The sequence below is a fragment of the Sesamum indicum genome, linkage group LG8 (genome assembly GCF_000512975.1).
Source record: "Sesamum indicum cultivar Zhongzhi No. 13 linkage group LG8, S_indicum_v1.0, whole genome shotgun sequence".
Lineage (NCBI taxonomy): Eukaryota > Viridiplantae > Streptophyta > Magnoliopsida > Lamiales > Pedaliaceae > Sesamum > Sesamum indicum.
In genome coordinates, this window is record NC_026152.1 from 19,219,147 (window position 1) to 19,239,025 (window position 19,879).

At 35.1% G+C, this 19,879-nt stretch overlaps 4 protein-coding genes across 4 annotated transcripts; all 4 read right to left on the minus strand.

Annotated features, from left to right (window-relative positions):
* LOC105169470 (serine carboxypeptidase-like 7) lies at positions 558 to 3,827 on the minus strand. The gene is made up of 14 exons (XM_020696059.1): positions 3,559 to 3,827; positions 3,329 to 3,474; positions 3,140 to 3,216; positions 2,938 to 3,060; positions 2,714 to 2,816; positions 2,589 to 2,626; positions 2,404 to 2,505; positions 1,910 to 1,996; positions 1,667 to 1,822; positions 1,495 to 1,566; positions 1,274 to 1,392; positions 984 to 1,097; positions 855 to 909; positions 558 to 760 (listed from the first exon to the last, which is right to left on the minus strand). Exons 1-14 carry the CDS (start codon positions 3,783 to 3,785, stop codon positions 677 to 679), a joined length of 1,503 nt encoding a protein of 500 aa, XP_020551718.1. The 5' UTR covers positions 3,786 to 3,827; the 3' UTR covers positions 558 to 676.
* On the minus strand, positions 7,673 to 9,859 carry LOC105169471 (LRR receptor kinase BAK1-like; the record flags this gene model as incomplete). The annotated part of the gene is made up of 7 exons (XM_011089864.2): positions 7,673 to 8,025; positions 8,180 to 8,251; positions 8,371 to 8,442; positions 8,518 to 8,661; positions 9,058 to 9,129; positions 9,294 to 9,426; positions 9,667 to 9,859. Coding segments are annotated over 7 exons (753 nt in total), but the record flags the coding sequence as incomplete, so codon positions are not given.
* LOC105169472 lies at positions 10,697 to 14,122 on the minus strand. The gene is made up of 5 exons (XM_011089865.2): positions 13,705 to 14,122; positions 13,205 to 13,363; positions 12,952 to 13,124; positions 11,066 to 12,869; positions 10,697 to 10,945 (listed from the first exon to the last, which is right to left on the minus strand). Exons 1-5 carry the CDS (start codon positions 13,816 to 13,818, stop codon positions 10,886 to 10,888), a joined length of 2,310 nt encoding a protein of 769 aa, XP_011088167.1. The 5' UTR covers positions 13,819 to 14,122; the 3' UTR covers positions 10,697 to 10,885.
* On the minus strand, positions 14,668 to 18,159 carry LOC105169473 (probable prolyl 4-hydroxylase 9). The gene is made up of 8 exons (XM_011089866.2): positions 17,840 to 18,159; positions 17,641 to 17,757; positions 17,209 to 17,366; positions 16,479 to 16,581; positions 16,012 to 16,107; positions 15,776 to 15,841; positions 15,539 to 15,658; positions 14,668 to 15,077 (listed from the first exon to the last, which is right to left on the minus strand). Exons 1-8 carry the CDS (start codon positions 17,957 to 17,959, stop codon positions 14,994 to 14,996), a joined length of 864 nt encoding a protein of 287 aa, XP_011088168.1. The 5' UTR covers positions 17,960 to 18,159; the 3' UTR covers positions 14,668 to 14,993.

Genomic DNA, 19,879 nt, shown 5'->3' on the forward strand with positions numbered 1-19,879 from the left:
TAATGATGGGTATACACTTGTAACCCCTACAATAAGACTAGATTACCCTTCATTAAGGGCATTAGAGTCATTTCGCGATCAGGATCCGCGCCTCTTGTAACGGGCGGGTCGCGGAGGACCCGACCCGGATCGCACAAACCGACTGAAGACCCGGACAATGGAAGCCGTTCGATCAGAACATGAGCCAGTAGGATAAGGCCACGTGGCCCAATACCCGATACACAGTTGTGCTCTATAAATAGACCCCGATACGCCATTATTGAGGTACCTTTTACACATTTATTGAGATCGAACTTTGAGATAGAATATATTTCTCTCGATCAACCTAACTTGAGCGTCGGAGGGTCATTGTCGGGGACGTGCCCGACGAGCTCACGGTTCGTGTTTTATTCTCAGGGAACCCAAAATCCGGTCTTGGACGAATTGGCATTCTTAGTGGAGATCGAATCTCGAGATAGCATAATTCGACCCGGATCAAATAATAATAATAATAATTGTTGTTTTTATTATATGCTTGAAGAGCAAACTGCAAAAATTTGTAGAGAGAAATGTTGCAGGAACACTCACTTATTGTAATATATGATAAATAATACATATGAAAGAGAAATGTTGTAGGAACCTCTAACTTTGAAGCCCTAAACACATACTCGGAATAATCGGACACTGTTCAAAAGATCTACAGTGGATATAAAGATAACCATCTTTTGATCATTGCGAAACATTGTTTGGGCTTGTATTCTGGAGCTGTATGGCCTGCACCCTGCAAATCATTAACCAAAATATATGCGTTTATCTCCATATTTGCTTCACATAATTATTCATGAGGGAATGAAAAGTTTGAACTCTTATCTTGCCTTCACCGTCGCAAAGGTGAGTTCGGCTTGTTTGTTTTTGTATTTCATTGTGTATCTGCATGCACAAGATTTAATTACTTCATTTGTTGGATTGATTTTTCTGGGTCGAGTTGAGAACTGAAAACTGACCCTGCAATTTGGCCATCCACAGTCCAAGGCCTCCATTCCTCATCAAGGGTGAGATTGAGATGGCGTATCCATTTTAAAGTGCTCATGTAAGGTACAGCCATGTCATGATCACCACTGAAATTAGAGATACACATACATACATAATTACAGAATACTGGGAGAGGCTTGTTTGTACGTAGGATGTTAATATTTCTAAAAGTTAAAGCAGAAAAGATATTGTGATTGAATTTTAATTCAAGCAGTTTTAAGCCGTCAATTTTGTTTGGGAAGTAGCTAATTATTTGAGTCACCTGTATGCCAAGGCTTGAAAGCCCTTCTCATTGAGAAGTTGATGATGCTCGAAAACACTTGGTACGTCTTCTTCATAGGATAAGCTCTTATTGCATCTTTTCCATTCAGTTATTTTTCCCTGGATTTCAACCAACACCACAGAGATGTCCCACTACTCTCTTAGACAGGAAATAAACCAGTTTTTAACATGCAAAAAACTTTTGTCTATTTGTTCATGTACCTTTTTTATGTGAAGAGCTTCTTGGACAGTTTCATTATTTGCCCAGACATAAGAGGTCACGTAATCATAATTCTGCAAACAGGAAGACTTTTGCTAAGAAAAATCCAGTGGTAATAATATCATATATACTGTGTGGACACGGCAAAATAAGTTAGACGGGAATGCAGAATTACGCGGCACCATAGATGCTCTTCTTTTTGGACAAGGAAAGAAGGTCAACTGGATCATCTTCTAGGGATAATTGGACCGGCTGAGAGATGTTAAGTCTCGGTGACATGAATTTGCATTTTGGCTCCAGAATATGATTCTCAGAGATATGGCTCGTGCACTGCACTTAATTACATACAAGAACAACCAGTGCCTAAATAAATATGTAAAACGGAAGAAATGACAGTATAAGAAAATGGTATTTTACCTCTTTAACAAGTTGAAGAGCATAAAGGCATTGTATGTTTTCTGAATCTGGATTCACATACTCCCCATGACAGCTGCTATTTGCTAGCTGAAATTGTCGAGCTATCCGTGTTATATAATACAAGACAATATTCATCGACTAAATTATCATCTGTCCCAGGAAAGAATGAAGCAGAAAAACTTTTTCAGCATGATCTGAAACAACAAAAGATGCAGAATTGAGTCAAGCAGATTCAGCCACTAATGTCCAAGTGTAGGTCATTTTATCGGTTGTAGTGGAAGCAATTAGCAGCATCAGCACCTAATTTGGTCATATTGAGTATGCAGACAAATTTCATCAAGCACTATGTGGTGAATGGTGATGAAGTTCTGAATCTAGTGGCATCAAAATTGACTTTAAATTTAATCTGTATCTTTGCTTCCGTGTTTGAATTCTTAGTTCTTTCTCATTGAACTTGTTCCCCAAAGATACTAGAAAAAATAGAACGAAACTACCTCAAAATGTTCATCTGATATGAGTGCCATCCTGTGTGCATAAGGAACCTTCTCGTTATCATCTTTATTTGCATCTGTTCTTGAATTTCCAACAATGTAACCCTGCTTCAATTCCTCATTAACATGCTTATCTTTGATGAGTCATTGGAAGGCGATTTCACAGTGAGCATAGAATTTCAACTTACTTGGAGTAACATTCGTGGCTTAAGTCCAGCTTCATTACCTGGAGTATAAGCATTCAGTTCAACTCAATCCTGATGAGGGAAAATTCAAATCAAATTTATCACAAGTTCATTATGATAAACGCCACCTTTCGCTATTTCCAGAGCTACCATTGGGGCAATTTTGCCTCCATAAGAGTCACCTGCAATGTAGAGACGATTTTTGACAAACTCTGGGTGATTCAACAACCACTGCAGTTTCCAATACATAGAATTAGCTTCTAAATAATTGCTTCAGTTTTCATATGAGTTGGAAGTAAAAAGAGAAACAAGTGAAAAGGGCAGGGATGGATGATAGTTGTTGCAAGCTTACCTTCCTCAGAAAGGAGTAATTATATTCAGCAGTTTTATTGTCAGAGTTAATATAACCTTGTGAAGTGGTGGCATAGGAGAATCCAGTTCCAGCAGGGGAGTCTATGAATATAATGCTAGCAATCTGCAAGAATACCATATACAATCATCACCCTTGAGAACAAGTGAATGACGGGGAGCATGAAACGATGGATGTTAGCCACCTTCGTCCATGAATAAGGATTTACAACCAAAGAGGGTAAGCTTCCATCAAAAGCTTCAACGTCAAAACCCAATGGACCTACAAGAAACACACCACATAAATCGGAGTCAAAGTAACATAGCGTGCCGCCTCATCTTCCAAAACCCATAAATGATTACAGCAAATTGGAAAAAAACAATAAAAACCCGACCAATTTCATAAACGAGGCCTGAAAAACCAGAGCAACCAGGTTCGCCGTTGAGCCATAGTATGAGAGGGTCTCTTTGTGGGTCATTTTCTGATTGAATGAAGTAGTAAAACAGCTGCACTTCATCCTTTTCTCCCACGCCAATGTATCTGAATGCATTAAGTTCCATGAATGAGATAGATATACAAAATTAAATCAACAAACATATCGACATATATATATATATAACGGACCCGGTTTCAAGTTTGAAAGGTAGGGTTCCAGGAAATCCCGGGAGAGTGTCGATGATGCATTTTGAAGAGGCAGGTGCGTTGATGAGGAGAAGCAAACAGAGAATTAGGAAATGGAAGGCAGAGTAATACGTGTTCATACTACGTCTCTGTCTTCTTACTTTCTCCGGCCACGTTCTCTGCGGTAACCTCAGTTTAAGGTATGTCAACTTGGCTGACTGCTGCTTCATTCAGTTGGCTATATAACACTCAGCGCCTTTGTCAAAGCTAAATTTGAAAGATTAGTCGTTCGTTGCTGCATGCACTCCTGTAAGTATATAAAAACAGTTACAGTTTATTACATTTGTTTTGTGATTGATTTTGCTCAACAAACTTAGTTCAGACTAAAATTTTCCGTAGGGTCCAGACTTGATTTGGCGAAACTTGAATCAACCATATAACAAGTACAATACCCTTGCCGTGTAATTTCTATACAGTTAAAAAAAAGTGACCAATCACATTATAAGTTTGATGGTTTGATGCAGCCAAACCTAGTCCTGACTTGAAATTTCCTATAAGGTGATGAGTAACAAATAGTAAGGTGAGTGGGAAAAAATAAATTATAACAGTGAGCTTATTAAAAATATAAAAATTTGTGAGAAAAATAAGTAAAAAAAGTTGGGTAAAATATTAATATTATATCTTATTTTAAAATAAATTAATCGCTGTTTGAATGAAATAACAATATGAAACTTATAAAATATTAATAATAATAAATTTATAATGGAATTTAAATTTTAAAAATAAGTTAGTAACTTGTACATTTTTTAAGAAAAGTTGAAAAGCTCTTTTCTCTTAAAAATTTACGAAGCACTTTGTTTATAGCATTTTATAATTTCTTAAATTTTTTTAATAATATATTTCAAACGTTTATAAGCTCACCCAATTATATTATTCTCCAATTACTAGTTTTACTATACCATCTATATTTTATTTATGTTTTTCTTCTCTTTTCTTTGTCATTACTTTTCTTGTTTTATAATAATAATTAAAATAAATTCACTAAATCCAAAAAAAATATTATAATGCTATAACATGCAACGTTACTGATTTTACGTAGCATAATATATTGTTCATTTTAGGTATAACTTGACGAACTTATCTTCAAAAAAACAGCTCATTCAAAAATGAATACTTTTTTAGACTCGTAATCCACATAGAACTTACGTGATTATCATATAAAAATTAATTAATTTAATATATTATATTAGATTATACATTTAAGAAATATACACACACAAGGAGAGTTTTGGACAGTGTTTTTTTTTTTTTATGGTTTTACAATTTATTTTATTTGGTCATCAGCCTTCCTGCAAAATGGTGTTCTTCAAAATTGGATTTTAGTGTCTCTCTGTCTTTTCTGCACCACGTTTTTTCCCTTGCATTACTGTAGCGCCATTGCTCACTATGATTTTTCGGGCAAATTCTAATTTGACTTTTTATGATAAATATAATAAATATTTACTATAAAATTAATGTATAATTTGATAAAATTGATCATTTATAATTGCATGAGAAGCATATTGTATTTATAATAATAATTAATTTAATTTAAATAAGAATATTTTTCATTTTGCCTGCTTTATAGTATTTCTCATAGTACGTGGTGAGACCTACATTCGTACGGGCTGACTGCCTTTTCATTTTCATTACAGTCTGTCAATCTCACCATCTTTTTCTCCTCCTCCTCTCTTCATTATTATCTATACCACATATTTATACTATATCTTGGATGTGGTGCAATTGTTCATTGATTTTTTATGGTATGAGAAATTATATCTAGTGTTTTTAATGTTTGTATGTTTTTATTTAACATATCAGTCTATTTGTTGGTAAAATTTACAGAATTTATTGATATTAATAAAAAAAATTGATTGAAAATTCATATTTATTCTTAATTGACTTATGAGAATGAAAATGCATCTTGCCCACATCCATTAGCATATTAACATATAACCTTGACTTATATAAAAAATTAAAAAAATATATTTGACCAAGTGACAAATCAATTAAAAATAAATATAAACTTTCATTTGATTTTTTTTTTTATTGATATTAACAAACTAGGACCGCTACTTTTTAGTGCCTTTTAGCCAATGTTGGACGTATGAGTCTTGGAGCTACTGCATCACATGAATGATGGAAGTCGTTGCCATTTCCATTGCGGTGGTCATTCGTCTTCTTCGTTGTCGGATTTTGGTCGTTTCGATTCCTTACGCCTCCTACTGTGGCATTGTCCGTCTCGCCCAACTTATCCACTTATTCTACGTGTCTACCCTCCGTCGATGATAACTTTTTGTAACAATTTGATATCATATATTCACGTCCCACCAATGCTATACATATTTTTTATCTCCAATCGTTGAAATTGTAGTACTTTCTAACGTTATTATGACTATATCTCTCTCAATCATACTTAAAGTAAATCCGCTCATGCATATCATCACACACAATCCAATTCTTGTTAAATATGCATAACAAGCACCATAAAGTAAATTATTATAATTATACAGTTTATCCACAATTTTAACTCATATTTAAAATTTTTCAAAATGTAACTTCTATTATACTCGGGTGAAGAGAAAAAATGCATATTAGTCCAGCCTGGTTGAAATACAAGGTTTTAACCTAAGCTTCTATGAGTAGAGATCTATACCTGAAAAAAATATTAGTAGAAAAGTGAGATTGCAACTCAGTAAGCAAATAACCAGCGCGATTTATACATGTACATCAAACTATAGTCCACACATACTAAAATGAGCAACATTTGTCGAATATAACCAATTTAATTAAAAATGTGATAAAAGTACTCCTAAATATATTTATTTATTTACAAAATATCTATTTCTTTAATCAATTAACTCTCTCAATAATTTTTTTATTCATGCATATTTAATATTATTTTATTTTGTCAATTTCGATCAACTATCTATTTTATATTTGGTCATTTGACATTTAAAATATTTTTTTTTATTTTATATGATAAAAACGTACATGCCTAATATACTTTTTTTTCCACAAACACATGAATATTGTTTTATTTTTAGCTCTGTACTCATCGAGTATGTTCGACTGCTAGCATATATTATATATAATGTGTATATATAAAAGTAGGTAAAATTCATTTTAATCTCCGACCTTTTATTTTAACTGCAAAAATATTTAAATAAAAAACTTTGAAAATTAGAGCACAAATTAAGAAAATAAATATGTCAGCTAAAATATTAAAGAATGGGGTATATTAAACTCCTTAATTCATTAAGGCATTCTTTATTTGAAAAATTATACAAGTTCAATAAATTCAAGACAATTATGCTAATATGTCATTAATCAAATTATTATCTATACTTTTATATAATTGAATATCACCATTTTGTTGTCTTCAATTCTTTTTTGTTTGTCTTTTTTTTTTAAAAAATTATTTTATTAATTCGCATTTTTTTCTCATTTTCATTTCTCTTTTTCTTCTCACTCTTTTTTTCAATAATTACTCATAACTTTTTTCTATTTTTTTAAAATTTTTTATTTATCCAATTAACATTGATATTTTTAAAACAATAAGTAATTTATAAAAAATTTAAAATTAAAGGTGCACAAACATCTGAATCTATGTTTAATGGTAATTTTTTTCAATTAATATAATTATTATTTTTCTAAGCTAATGTACGAAGAACCAAATTGCCATAAAGAAAAGTGAAGCACTAAAATAATTTTCCGTAAAAGAAAAGTTTTATAAGTAATATAGGAAAATTAACTGTTGAAAAAATTAATTTGAAATTAATTGAAAAAATAAGAACTATTTTGAAGTTGAAATCAAACGTAGGGCACTAAAATGAATTTTACCCTATAAATGTAATAAAAGTGTAATATCCTTTTGAAGGCTAACAAGCGACAAAGAGTGATTGGCATCACCTAGCTCAAGTTTGAAACTTGATGGTGCTTGCGAGTTTACACCTCTATCCCTGATAATACAGTTCAATTGCCAAATTTCACAGCAAGAAATGAGGATAAAATTGGCATTCAAGAAAATAGCATTATGAGATTATCGTCAAGACAAGTTATGCAAGAAGCTGCCACATAGAGCCTAAACGACAGAGGAAACCTTCCTCCATTTGCTTTTCATATAAATTATACTTCAGACACCAATCATCTTCATCTTCGTTCCACGTTTATGTTAAAAGCAGTACACAGTATTGAGCTCAAAACTCTCCGTGAAGCTGTTTATGAATGCATAGTCTCTACTTCAAGCGGTTACAATAGGTAATGAAAGGACAGAAATATAAATTAATGTTAGCTATTTGATCCTATATTCTTTCTTATGCAAGTTGTCTTGAACTGAGCAAGTATTCTGTAGACCTCCTTAATTAGCATCCGAAGTCGTAGAGCGCCAACCCTTTCAACTCTGGACCGTTAAGCCTGTTGTTCCTAAAACTGCAAATAATTTGAAAATCTGATTTATTCATCAATGAAAAACCAAACTCGAAATATAGATACAAGAAACATAATTCCACTCTATATCAAAGAATTCACTAAAACTAAAGTCGCAGGCACAGTCCTGACAGGGAAGAACTAGTTCGTGGAATACCTGTCCATGGGAAAAATTCCAAAGGGGCCATCAACCGGTATAGTCCCACAAAGATCATTATTGGAGACATCGCTGCAAGAACTCAAGAATCAAACATAAATCGTGCAGAAATCATAACCATAAATTGGATTTTTGTTCTTTTGTTTCTCATTGTCCAAGGGTGTCAAACTTGGACAATTATCACTACTTACAAAACTTTGAGGTTTGGTAGAGTGGTGAGTTCCCTTGGAATTGATCCAGTTAACTTGTTATCATTTAACCGCCTGTCAATGTAAAATTTCAATTACCTAAAATTGGAATTGTACTGTTGAATTCAAGAACAAATTGGACTTACTTACAGAAACCTAAGAGACTTTAAGTTAGCAAAAGACTTGGGAATATTCCCCCTGAATTTGTTTCCATACAGATCCATGCTGACTAGTTTTCCCAAATTGCCCAATTCCTTTGGGATTCTCCCTCCAATATTGTTTCTGTAGAGCTCCCTGTAATAACCCAAAAATTTTATTCTTTTGTCATCACAAGTGAATATTGAGGACGCATTAACACTAAAACATGATGCGATGATCAATTATATAACTGTAAGTGTCGGAAAAAAGGTAAGGGAAACTGTGAGAATTTGGATATCTAGTGATGATTAGTTATAACAAGAACAACATAAATTCACCCCAAACTTTGTTACAAAAATTCCCTCTCTCCCATTCTTCCTGCAGACATCCTGGTTTAACGGCACTAATACACTGATATATACAAAAGATCTTACAGTAACTATACATCTACTGATAAAACGAAGGGATGTACAATTATTACAGCATGATGATGACTAAAAATAAGATAAACATAGTAAATAATCAAACTAAGCAGAAGGTTTAGAGTATTACAAATACTGAAGGTGCTTTAGTTCGCCTAGCTCCGGACCTAAAGTCCCAGAAATATTGGAATTGCCCAAGTCCCTACAATCAAAAATTCAGATGAAAAACAGAAACAATCACAAAACCGGAGATATTACTATTACATCCACAATCAAAGAAAGTCTCACTTAAACCTCAAATAACAGCAGAGATAGAAACAGAAAAGCAGTGATTGTAAGAATAACAGGGAAAAATGAAGATCTTACAAGCGAACAACACGGTAATTAGAGTCGCAGGTAACATGAAACCAGGTACAAGGATTGACGAGAGTGGGATCCCAGCTCTGCAGAACATTGGTGGGGTCTGAAAGTCTGGTCCTCAAAGCATGTAACGCGTTTCCTGCAACAGCAAATCAAAAGGCACTTTATTGATACGAAAAGACAACAACTTTGGACAGCCTATTTCATTAATTTCTAACCAACAAAAAAAGCCTTAAAAAACACAACAAAACTGTTATGGATCCTCAGAACCTGAAGATTCAAGAAACAAAAATGTAAAGACAACAATTCTTGGAACACTTGTGTGATTTTAATTCTCTGAAACAACCAAAGAATCAGAAGTTGAAAGAGGTTTCTTTACCTTCAGAATTTGTGGAGAATGAAGAAGAGAAGGAAAGGAGAAGGGGGAGCAGAAAAGAGAGGAGAGAAGGAAAAGTCATTTTAGAGAGAGAGAATGAAAATGGAGGAGTGGAGAAATATGTGTAAAGAAAGAAGAAAGGAGAGAAGAAGAGAATGAGGTGTTGTGCAGTGTAGTGTAATGTAGGAACAGTGATCAGTCAAGTATGAAAAATATGGAAAGGGATTAATTAATTTTTATGATGGTGATTTGGTCAAATTAAAATTTTAAATATATATATATATATACACACATATATATTTTGATTCTTTAAAGGAGCAATGAGAAATGATATTTGGAGTGGGACACGCATAGGTAGTGGGACGAGGAAGGAAGTCTAAGAGTGGGGTCCACGTATGGTTCATTGAGTTGTACTTGTTCTTCTTCTGGCAATGGCTGTTGATTATAATTGGTCTGAATTTATGCAGTCTGGTCTAGTCTAGTCTACTAAGGTGGTCTGACTCAACTAAACCGTAAACAGTAAGCAAAGCACCAACATGGGGACCCCACCCATCACTCCCACTCGCACTCACACTCCATAGTCCATCCATTATCTTACCCACAAATTCTAATTGGAGTGGTTGCTAGTTGGGCTTTCTTCCATCTGTCACTCACAAGATTTTTGGATCATGTTTATGAAGTTTCCGACAGTAGTGGGTCCTTAGCCCTCAGGCCCACAGAGATTAATGGGGGCCCATCAAATGAACCAACCAACCACTACCACCACATACATATTACTTTCTAGTTCCTGCACAGTCATGTGCCCTTTTTTCACTTCTGCTATGAACATCAATTTTCTTTTTTTGGTTTTTGTTGGCTGGCATTTAGATCTTTTTTTTTATTCTTTCTTATATTACACACGACATATACGTTGTATGAAGTAATCTAGACCACAATACTATTCTAACAAATGTTATTACAACGTGCGAGTTAAACAAGATGCAGAGATGAACAGGAAATAATATAAGAAACTCGAGATAATGAGATATATATATATATATATCAACATTTCATAAGCAAAATGTAAAATCCTTTACACACCATAAAGGCCAGTAAAATAAACAAGTAGCTAAAAGATGTTGCTTGCTTGCTTTGACAATGAACTTCCATTTCATTTTGTCTTGTTTCTGGTTTGAAACTTCAGGGAGACAAAAATGTGGAAAAATGGTTAGCTCTGTGAGCCTCATACTTCGCCTGTTGTCGCCCTCTTCCTCTCCTGTTCTTCGGCTTCAAGCCAAGCAGCCTAATGCATGTGCAAAAAAAACACATTTAATAGGGGAAGATTAGAAGCAAGCAAAAGATATCACATTTAAAAGCAATGCATCAAAGTTATATATGAACAAGCAGTGGCAACGGATCTTGCCTTGTCTCGTTGAAGTCTAGAGACGTGAGGGCGTATAGAATTTCCTAAGCTCAGGCCTCCCCATGCTTCCTGAAACTCTCTATCCCTAGCTTGTTGACGTGAAATTGAGTGTCTGGTGCTATCATCTTGTTTCTCAGCTGCCGCCAACTTTTCCTTCTCTAGCCGTGACTTATGCTTCACTAAAACATGGTCCAAACTGCCTTCGGTGCTTTCTGTTTCTCTGTAGGTATCCTTTCGCTTGAGTTGTATTTGCATTTGCTCGTCTGCACGAAATTCCATCTTTTCTTTTTCCAGCCTTGACACATGCTTTACTAAAACTTTGTCTAAACTTTCATAGTTTCCTGCTGCATTGTCTCTTCTATCTTCACTCTGTTGCTGCTGAAGTCCAACGCTGCTTCTTGATGGTGCTGCTTCCTTTTTCTCGCTTCGCAACGAATCATCTGTTTGTAGAAGTATCTTATTTGCCAGCACTTCACTCTTATGGTTTTGATCTTTACTGTCAATGACTTCCAATGTCGTTGAATTTCTGTTCTCAATTTTGTTAAGGTCCATATTTTCTTTGCCTACTGAATCTCCAGTAGAACTAAATGGGATCTCTTTCAAATTTGTTGCATCCGCTAGAATAGCAGTTGTCTTTCTTGAATCAATGACCCTTTCTCCTTCAGTTCGCTCGAAATTTTTCCTGTTCCTAGCTTCTTGGACCTCCCTTTCAAGTCTTGTCAACCGTTTCACCAAATATTTATCTAGACTGGGAACCTCCGCAACATCTTTCTGTTCCCTACGTCCTCTTTGGAATTTCCTGTTATCTACTTCAGATGATTTAGCGTTCATCCTTGCTTCTTCAACCTCTTTCTCAAGCTTTGAAGAATGTTTAACTAGCACACTTCCTAAGTCAGGAATCACCATGTCCTCTTTGAGCTTTACTTCAGTTCTTGAACTTGTATTCTTGACAGAAAAGAGCTTCTCATCATCGGTTGCATCTAGCTTCTGTTTACTTGCATCACTAGCTTCATTTTTTCTCGCATTTTTGGCTTCCAGTACCTCTCTTTCAAGTCTCGTCAAGCGTTTCACAAGGAATTTGTCCAGGCCAGGGAGTTCAGCACCTCCTGTCCCTCCCACCTGTGCATCTGCAAATGAATTCCTTGCCATCCTCCCACCAACAGACACTCTGCTGGGGACCTTACTACAATAATCCTTGGTACTTTCAACAGCAGAGCTTAAAGCAGCATTTAAACCACTCGTTGCAACTATAGTGGCAAGAGAAGCAAGTTCTTCTTCTTTCAAGCCTCGAAGCCTACCAAGCATCATATCAACAATATTAGTCATACTAAACTTATCCGACTCCTGTCCTTTCTTGTGCTTCCTCAGTCTTGTGCCATCAAATTCCTTATTACAGCAACTTCCAACTTCCAGCTCCGGCCCAGCATCAGATTCACAGTCTAAAGTGAAGTCTGTTAATTCATTGCAATTTTCCTCAGTATCAGGGTTCTCACTTATTTTGCGCAACAATTCTTTAAACTCCTCTTTGTTTATTGAAGGGCAATTAGCAAGCTTAATAAAAGCAGCTTTAACAGCGGCAGCTACTTGTTTATCAACCTCAAATGCAGTCTCAAAAGTCGCCAAAACCGTATGAGTGGTAGATCCTCCCTTACTAGAGGACGTTGTTTCTATTTTGTAATGGTTTTGAACACAACCCAACATATCATCATTCATGATCACACCCACCGCCCGTGCAGCTTCAGCAGCTTCGGCAGCAGAAAGTTCTGCTCTCGACAGCTGAGCTTCTGCTTCTTTACTTTCAATCCTTTTGAGGAAACCAATCAACGTTAAACCAAAGATAACATCATCCCATATAAACCAATGCCAATTAACTGTACAATAATTACCTGGCGGCCTGCAGTATACGACACCAGGATGCTTCCACCATTGCACCCTTTCGAGCCTCCATTGCTTTCTCGGCAGCTTCTCTTATTGCAATCTTTTCTCTCAGTACTCTCGAGTAATGTGGATTTGAATCACCAAGAGTTTCATCTAGTGTTAAACGCATTCCATCTACTTCCTGCGTTAGGACTTAGCATCAGAACTTTGTCTATCAAGAACCTAGCTCAGGAAATAGATAGATTAGTGTATGTAGCAAACCTGAAGCATTTTAATTTTCCTCTTCAAATAGGGTTCGACCTTTTTCCGGGGGAACCAATTAAGCGGTGAGGTCTTGCGACGAGGAGGCTTAGAGATTTGGGATGTAAGTTTGTTCAAAGCGTTTAAGCTAGACCGCACTGCATCCTTCGATTTATTATTCTGTACTTGGAAAGAATGTAGTTAGAAACTGAAAACAAACACCCCCGGACAGATATCAGAGCAACCAATGCAAACTCTATTTCTTGGATAAGTTCTTACCACATGTCAGGATAGAGGAACATAAAAAATATACAAAACAAAAGTACAAGAAATTCACTTCCCCAAACCTCAGATCCACAACTATGCCAACTAATCAAACCATGAAATAAAAGCCGTTTATCCAAATGCCAAGAAAATCAAAGACTTGAGACTAAATCAGAAATTAAGTGAACAGAGGATCAGCCCAACAACAGAGAACAAGAAACAGACGGAATTACTAACAAAGAACGAAGAAAGAATACCTTTCCAATCTTAGACGCAGACGTCGCAGACTCCTTTGGACTGCTGTCTTTCTCAAGAGAGGTTTCTTTCCTCGACTTCTCAACACAGCCCATATCAATACAACCAAGATCCATTCTTTTTCTTCTTCAACAAAAAAGCTTCAATTAAAAAACCAAGGAAATATTTTTGATTTCCTCAATTTGAGGATGGGTGGTGGGTAGATGAATACAGAACAGATCAAGAGCGTAGTCAATATCCAAGAAAATTTATACCAAAAATTTAAAACCCAGAAAAACTTTTCACGAAATTAATTAAATTTCGGATTAATTCGTATGAGTTTCATAAGGAAGAGTGACAGCAGTTTTTGGAGTGAAGAAATTTTAGAAGAGGAACGGAGTGTGATTCTTGATATCTTTCTTTTTTCAAAGAAGAAACTATCCGTTAGACTGCGAATTTTTCGTGTTGCAACGGTCAAGTGGAGGGTGTGTATCCTGTGGATTGGGCGTAGGATATTACGGTGACACCATTTGGCTTATATGCGATCTCATCCGACGGTCAGCAATTACTTATTCGCTCTGTGGGTTGGTGGGCTTGTTCAATTCAAACTGAAGTACGTAACATTACAAAATGACGAAAAAAATGAATAATACTTTGAAATTTATTTCATTAGATATATATATATACATTTAAATTTGAGTTATTCATTGTGTTTGACCAGTCTTTAATATATCAATATAAGACATCATATGATTAGTCTCTTCAAAAATAGAACATACTTAATAATTACCATTATCAATAAGATAAATATGTATAAAACCTCCAACTAATGTGTTCACATTTCTTAGTTTATTTTCCTATTTTGATAATATTGACATTTAACTATTAATAATACCTCTTGTAATTGACAATTTAATCAAGAATCTTTTTCTTGTTGAAAAAAAAAAAGGCAAACAAAATAAGTATTTTCCTTAATTTTCAACTTTGATGATCCAAAATAGAGCTGACTGCTGAGGGAACTGTTGAAATGCAGCTCATATGTTTTGAGGCCAAACATGCGAAATTACTTAATAATATCAGCATTTCAGTTTATGGCATCATTACATGAACGTCCTCGCGACTCTTACAATACCCCAACATCATGTCTACCTCTATTCACGCAAAGGGGTATTGCTTTTTAAGAAACACATCAGTTCTAATATTATTCTTCCCCTGTACCATACAACATGATGCTGATGATCGAACTAGTCTGAAAATAATTCCAAGAACGAAGAAAGACGTCGTTTGCCACGAACAAAACGAATCACTGAAACTACGGCCATTCCCGGTCTCTGATCCATTTTGTAGCCACCCATTTCTCCCCATTCACAACTGGACAGCTTCCATGAAGTGAGGTCTGCTAGATCAGATACCCATACACAGTGAGGACTTCACTATATTTTCCTAAATTAGAACGTTATGAACGAAACTAAATATGTTGGCATGACATACTGGTAAACATGCAACGAGCACAAAACTCAATCGTATCCAACTATATTTACTGTGTTTTCCTCGTTTTTTCACATTATCAAACTTTGGTCATACTTGCACAAAAGGAAAAAGCTTACTTCAGTTCATGTTGCATGAAACATGTCTCCTAAGCCAGTTAAGTACTTGCCCAAATCTATGACACGAGGGAAAACTAATGCAATGAAAAGATATCAGAATGTGAGGGTAAATGCTACACGTGTGGGTAAGCAACCCAACTTGGGTGTAGACTGTTGTATCATGCATAATAGTGCTAATTCTGGTTCAACAGTCTATCTGGTTACTTCCCACATGAGTAGCATGAAACGGTACCTGAATGTATTCTATTACCTTATCGATTGTTCCATTTGGAAATAATGAATAGAACAGAAGCCCATCTCCTTGGCGTGGTCTCACCTTCAAACCTATGCAGCTTCTATAATCATATCCTGTATTCATGTTTGAGCCGTTCTGCAGGAGCACCAGATGAAAGTCAATCTCAATCATATCTGCGTACTTCTCCTTGTTTGTTGTAATTCTATTTTTCAGACATAAGCAAATGCTCAAGATCATATATTCTCGTCTTACCTCATACGGGAACATGGTTTCTCCACCTTCCTCCACATCAGATAAGTACAACAAGAAAGAAGCCATCTGTAAGAGGAAGCAAATTAGCTTCTAGAGCAGCAATGATCGACATACACAGGTCTTATCTGGGGAAGGTGATGATACTCATAGAAGGCAACTTTTGTCAATTCCCAAAATTTTTATCTACTAATTATAACAAACCAGTCAGCTTGTATCCGAGTGTGGACGACACATACCCTTTGGCTCTGCTGTGGACCATATTCGGCAGGGTTGAATGAGTCATAGTGAGAAATGTATCTTTGTCCCACCTCATACCGCAGAACGTTGAAAGCCTGCAATATCGTGATATGCCCCATTACTCAAGTATCTCAGAAATGACCTGTAATAGAAAATTGAAATTTTCAACTTTCCATACTAAGAAAATCACAGATCAAATGCAACAAATAATGCACTTCTTAAATCAGAAGATGTAATTGATTAAAGTCTAGCAGACGCTCTAAAGTGTAGAGAAGAGACATTAGGTAATGAAAAAGGATCCAGCCAATGATATTACTGCCCAAATTGCTCTAGGACCAAGACAGCAATAGGCTGCAGATGCATATTTATTTGTCAGAACAACTAAATTTGAATTTTTAATGAATACGTGCTTTCCAATTATGCGTGGAGAGAAACAGCTTAGAATAAGGAAGGGTCAGAAACTAACCTCTCCATGGCTCCTTGGGAGCATTGTAGCTCTTGCAATTTTCCTCTCAACAAACTCCAAAACTCCAGAACTGTCTTCTGATGCACTGATAAATGCACCTGAACTGAACACAAAAACTGAAGAATAATTAGTAACTTACACAAGAAGTCTACTGGAAGCAGTATACTATCAACATCTTTACAAGTTTTGTTGGCAAAAATAACATTCGATTCCTTGATATAGGACAAGTCACAGCTGCTGTAAGTACTTCAAATGTTTAATGTAAACGGCTTCAATAGATAAGGAATAAATGATATTTGGAAGTAGAACAAAAGAATCTCAACACTTCAATGCCCCATATAAAGGGATGGCTACTGATCAACAAACATGGATAATGGACTAGAAAGAAACTATCATTTGGATAAGTACAAGAATGTAAGCAAATGTGCTTCCAACTGAAAACAAATTGGCGCATGATGGACAGCCATTTTGCTGATAAATGGTCTTAAAAGCTTTTCCATGTCAATGCCTAAACACAAGACAGAACTAACATGGAAAGAGCAGACACTTAAAAACAAGATTGAGAACTGGATGACTCTCATAAATAATTAAGTACACAGACCAAACATGTTTCTCTACTCCCTAGCATGCAGATTAGTATAGTCATGTTACAACTACAAGGTCATAAATAAAAGACAGAATCACCGGAAAGAAGAACAAATGTAATGAGAAAAGAACAGTCAGAAGAGACCTTGTTCTGGTACCCTTGGTGCTTTCCGCAGTCTCTCCCTTCCGTAAAGCGAGTGCTGATGGTTTAAGCTTACTCTTAGCCATTTCAATTACACTTTGGCACTGTTCAGCTGAGGCAAAATTTGGGAAATAAACAGCCCGTGGCCTCCAACTCAAAACCTGCAAATACCAAGGTCACAATGCACCCAGCCCAGATGAAACAATGCCTTAAGAAAAGAGATCAAAAATCCAATTTTATGCACAATTCTGAAGAATCTTGGCTCCAAATGTCTTCATCACCAATCATATTGAATAGCATTCAATTTAAACCAACATGCTAACAAGCTCATAATCGAACTAAAGTCAGCAATCACTGATATTGCTCCACATTTGTCCAGATTTTTCATCATCAAAATCCCAAAGATCCAAGAAAATGAAATAAAAAAAAAGGGACCTGAAATGGGATGGAACGGACTGAAGACTCTCCAGTTTCACCATAAGACATAGCATCGCCGTCTTCATATCCAAACTCGTCCAGCAATCTATGCCTAGATCCACCCCTATTCACATCCTGCAAACATATAAATGAAAAACACGCACAAAACCCACAAAGCAAAAATGCAAATACATCTATAAAGAGAGAAGGGTTTGACCTGAGATATGATCATGGATCCAAAGAGCCCAGCAAGAAAGAAGCAGAAGCATAAGAAGAAAACGATGGGCAATCTTAGGTTAGGCTCCAGGCCAAGAAATCTTTTTCCTCTGTGTTTCATGATTAATCGGATGCAATCAGAAGGAGTAATGTGTGGTACCCGTCGTAAGATTTTGTAGAAGATTGTGCGTGGATCAATAATAATAATAAAGCCAAAGTGTGAATCGGTTTATGCGCCTGTTTTTGTGGAAAACTGGGATGAGAGAATGCCGGTCTGGAGGTTGACAGAACCCGTCTATGGCGGGAGCCTTTACTAGTCTGCTGTTTTGACATTAAACACTCTTTTGAGAAAAACCAATGTTGCAAGTTTTTCGACAATTGCTTCAGTTTTGGATTTGGATTTGGCGCACTCGGGACGTTTTCACACAACAATTTTAGCTCAAATTTAAATCAGTCAGTAATGTAATTTATGTACAATTTTCAAAAAAATATTATCAATAATATTAATATGTGATTGGTCTAATTTGATTTTATAAAAATTTTTAGATTCTGACTCATATTTTGTGAAAGCAACGAGTTTTGTTTGGTTTAAAATCGGTTCAAATTTTTAACTATCGAAAAATGTTCAAAATCAGCACAAATATTAGTTTTCTTTCGATTTTTATATTATTTATATATGTAAAATTAAGAGATATTAGTTCCTAAGACATAACATGACATGCAAAATAACTTTTGTCTCCTAAAAATTAATAACTAAAATATTTTCTTTATTTTTTAATAATTACAATCATGGTGACATTTATGATATTTTATATTGTTTTACAAACTGATAGCAAATAAAATTTCAACCATCTTAAAAATAATATCAAATTCTTGAACGCAGTTTTCAAAGCCTTAAAAATTCAAACCCACAAAATCATCGGAATTTAGTGGAAAAACATTCGAAATATGAATATTGTTCATGTTATAAAATAGCATAATAATTTGTAGTTACAGAAGTTTCTATGAATTGTTTTGTGGAAGGATGGAAGTTGCACACTGCCCACTCTCATGTCCGCATCTACACTTTGGACATATTGTACATGTGGATATATATTTCAGCAACCACAAAATAAAATTAATTGGAAATATTTGTTAGCTAGTGGACGGAATATATAGATACATATATGCTTAAAGTTACTTTATGCTTCACTGTCCTTCGTTCATTGGATAATTATTAAACATTTGATTCATTCATCAAATACATATATCTCACGTTCAAAATCACTAAAACAATTATAACATTTAACTATAGTTACTTGTCATGGTTAGTAACAAATAGCCGTAGTAAATAATTATTAATCACGACAACACAACGATTATTAGCTGTGGTTTTTGAAAGGGTGGCTAAAAGCCATAATAAATGTTTGACTATGGCTAAAAAAAATATTATGGTGCAAAAGCTAGTTTCTTATATCTGTTTTATTTAATTGTAGTTAATAGTAGTCAGTTACCATGGGTTTTGGCCATAATTAATACTCTTGTAGCCAATAGTAATAATTTTTTTCTAGTGAATGCAACAATTATGCCCCTGTATTTTTCATAATGAAGCAATTTACCCTCTTAAAATGCTTCATTTTTAGACTATTAATTTTTTTCATAAAAAAATAATTTGCTCATTTACAATATCACAAGGGAGTAAATTGTATTAAATCGGAACTCAAAATCCAAATTCTTCACCGGCCATCCAAGAATCTATTCTTCCATTCATGCACGTGTGCATATATAGTTTCTTCCTCACTATAAATGCTCACGACTCTTTCCACAAGACCACACACAAACATCACTACTTCCATAGCACACACAGTACACACACTAGACAGAAGACATGGCCATATTAACTGGACTCATCAAGAACACAAAGATGTTGCTCGTCAAGAAGCCATTTTCCGCGTACGTTTATCATATTTTGTTTTGCATATTTGTGTCTGCATTATATAAATATAAATATATATATATATAATATATATTTATTTGTATTATTATAATTTAACGAGTCTAG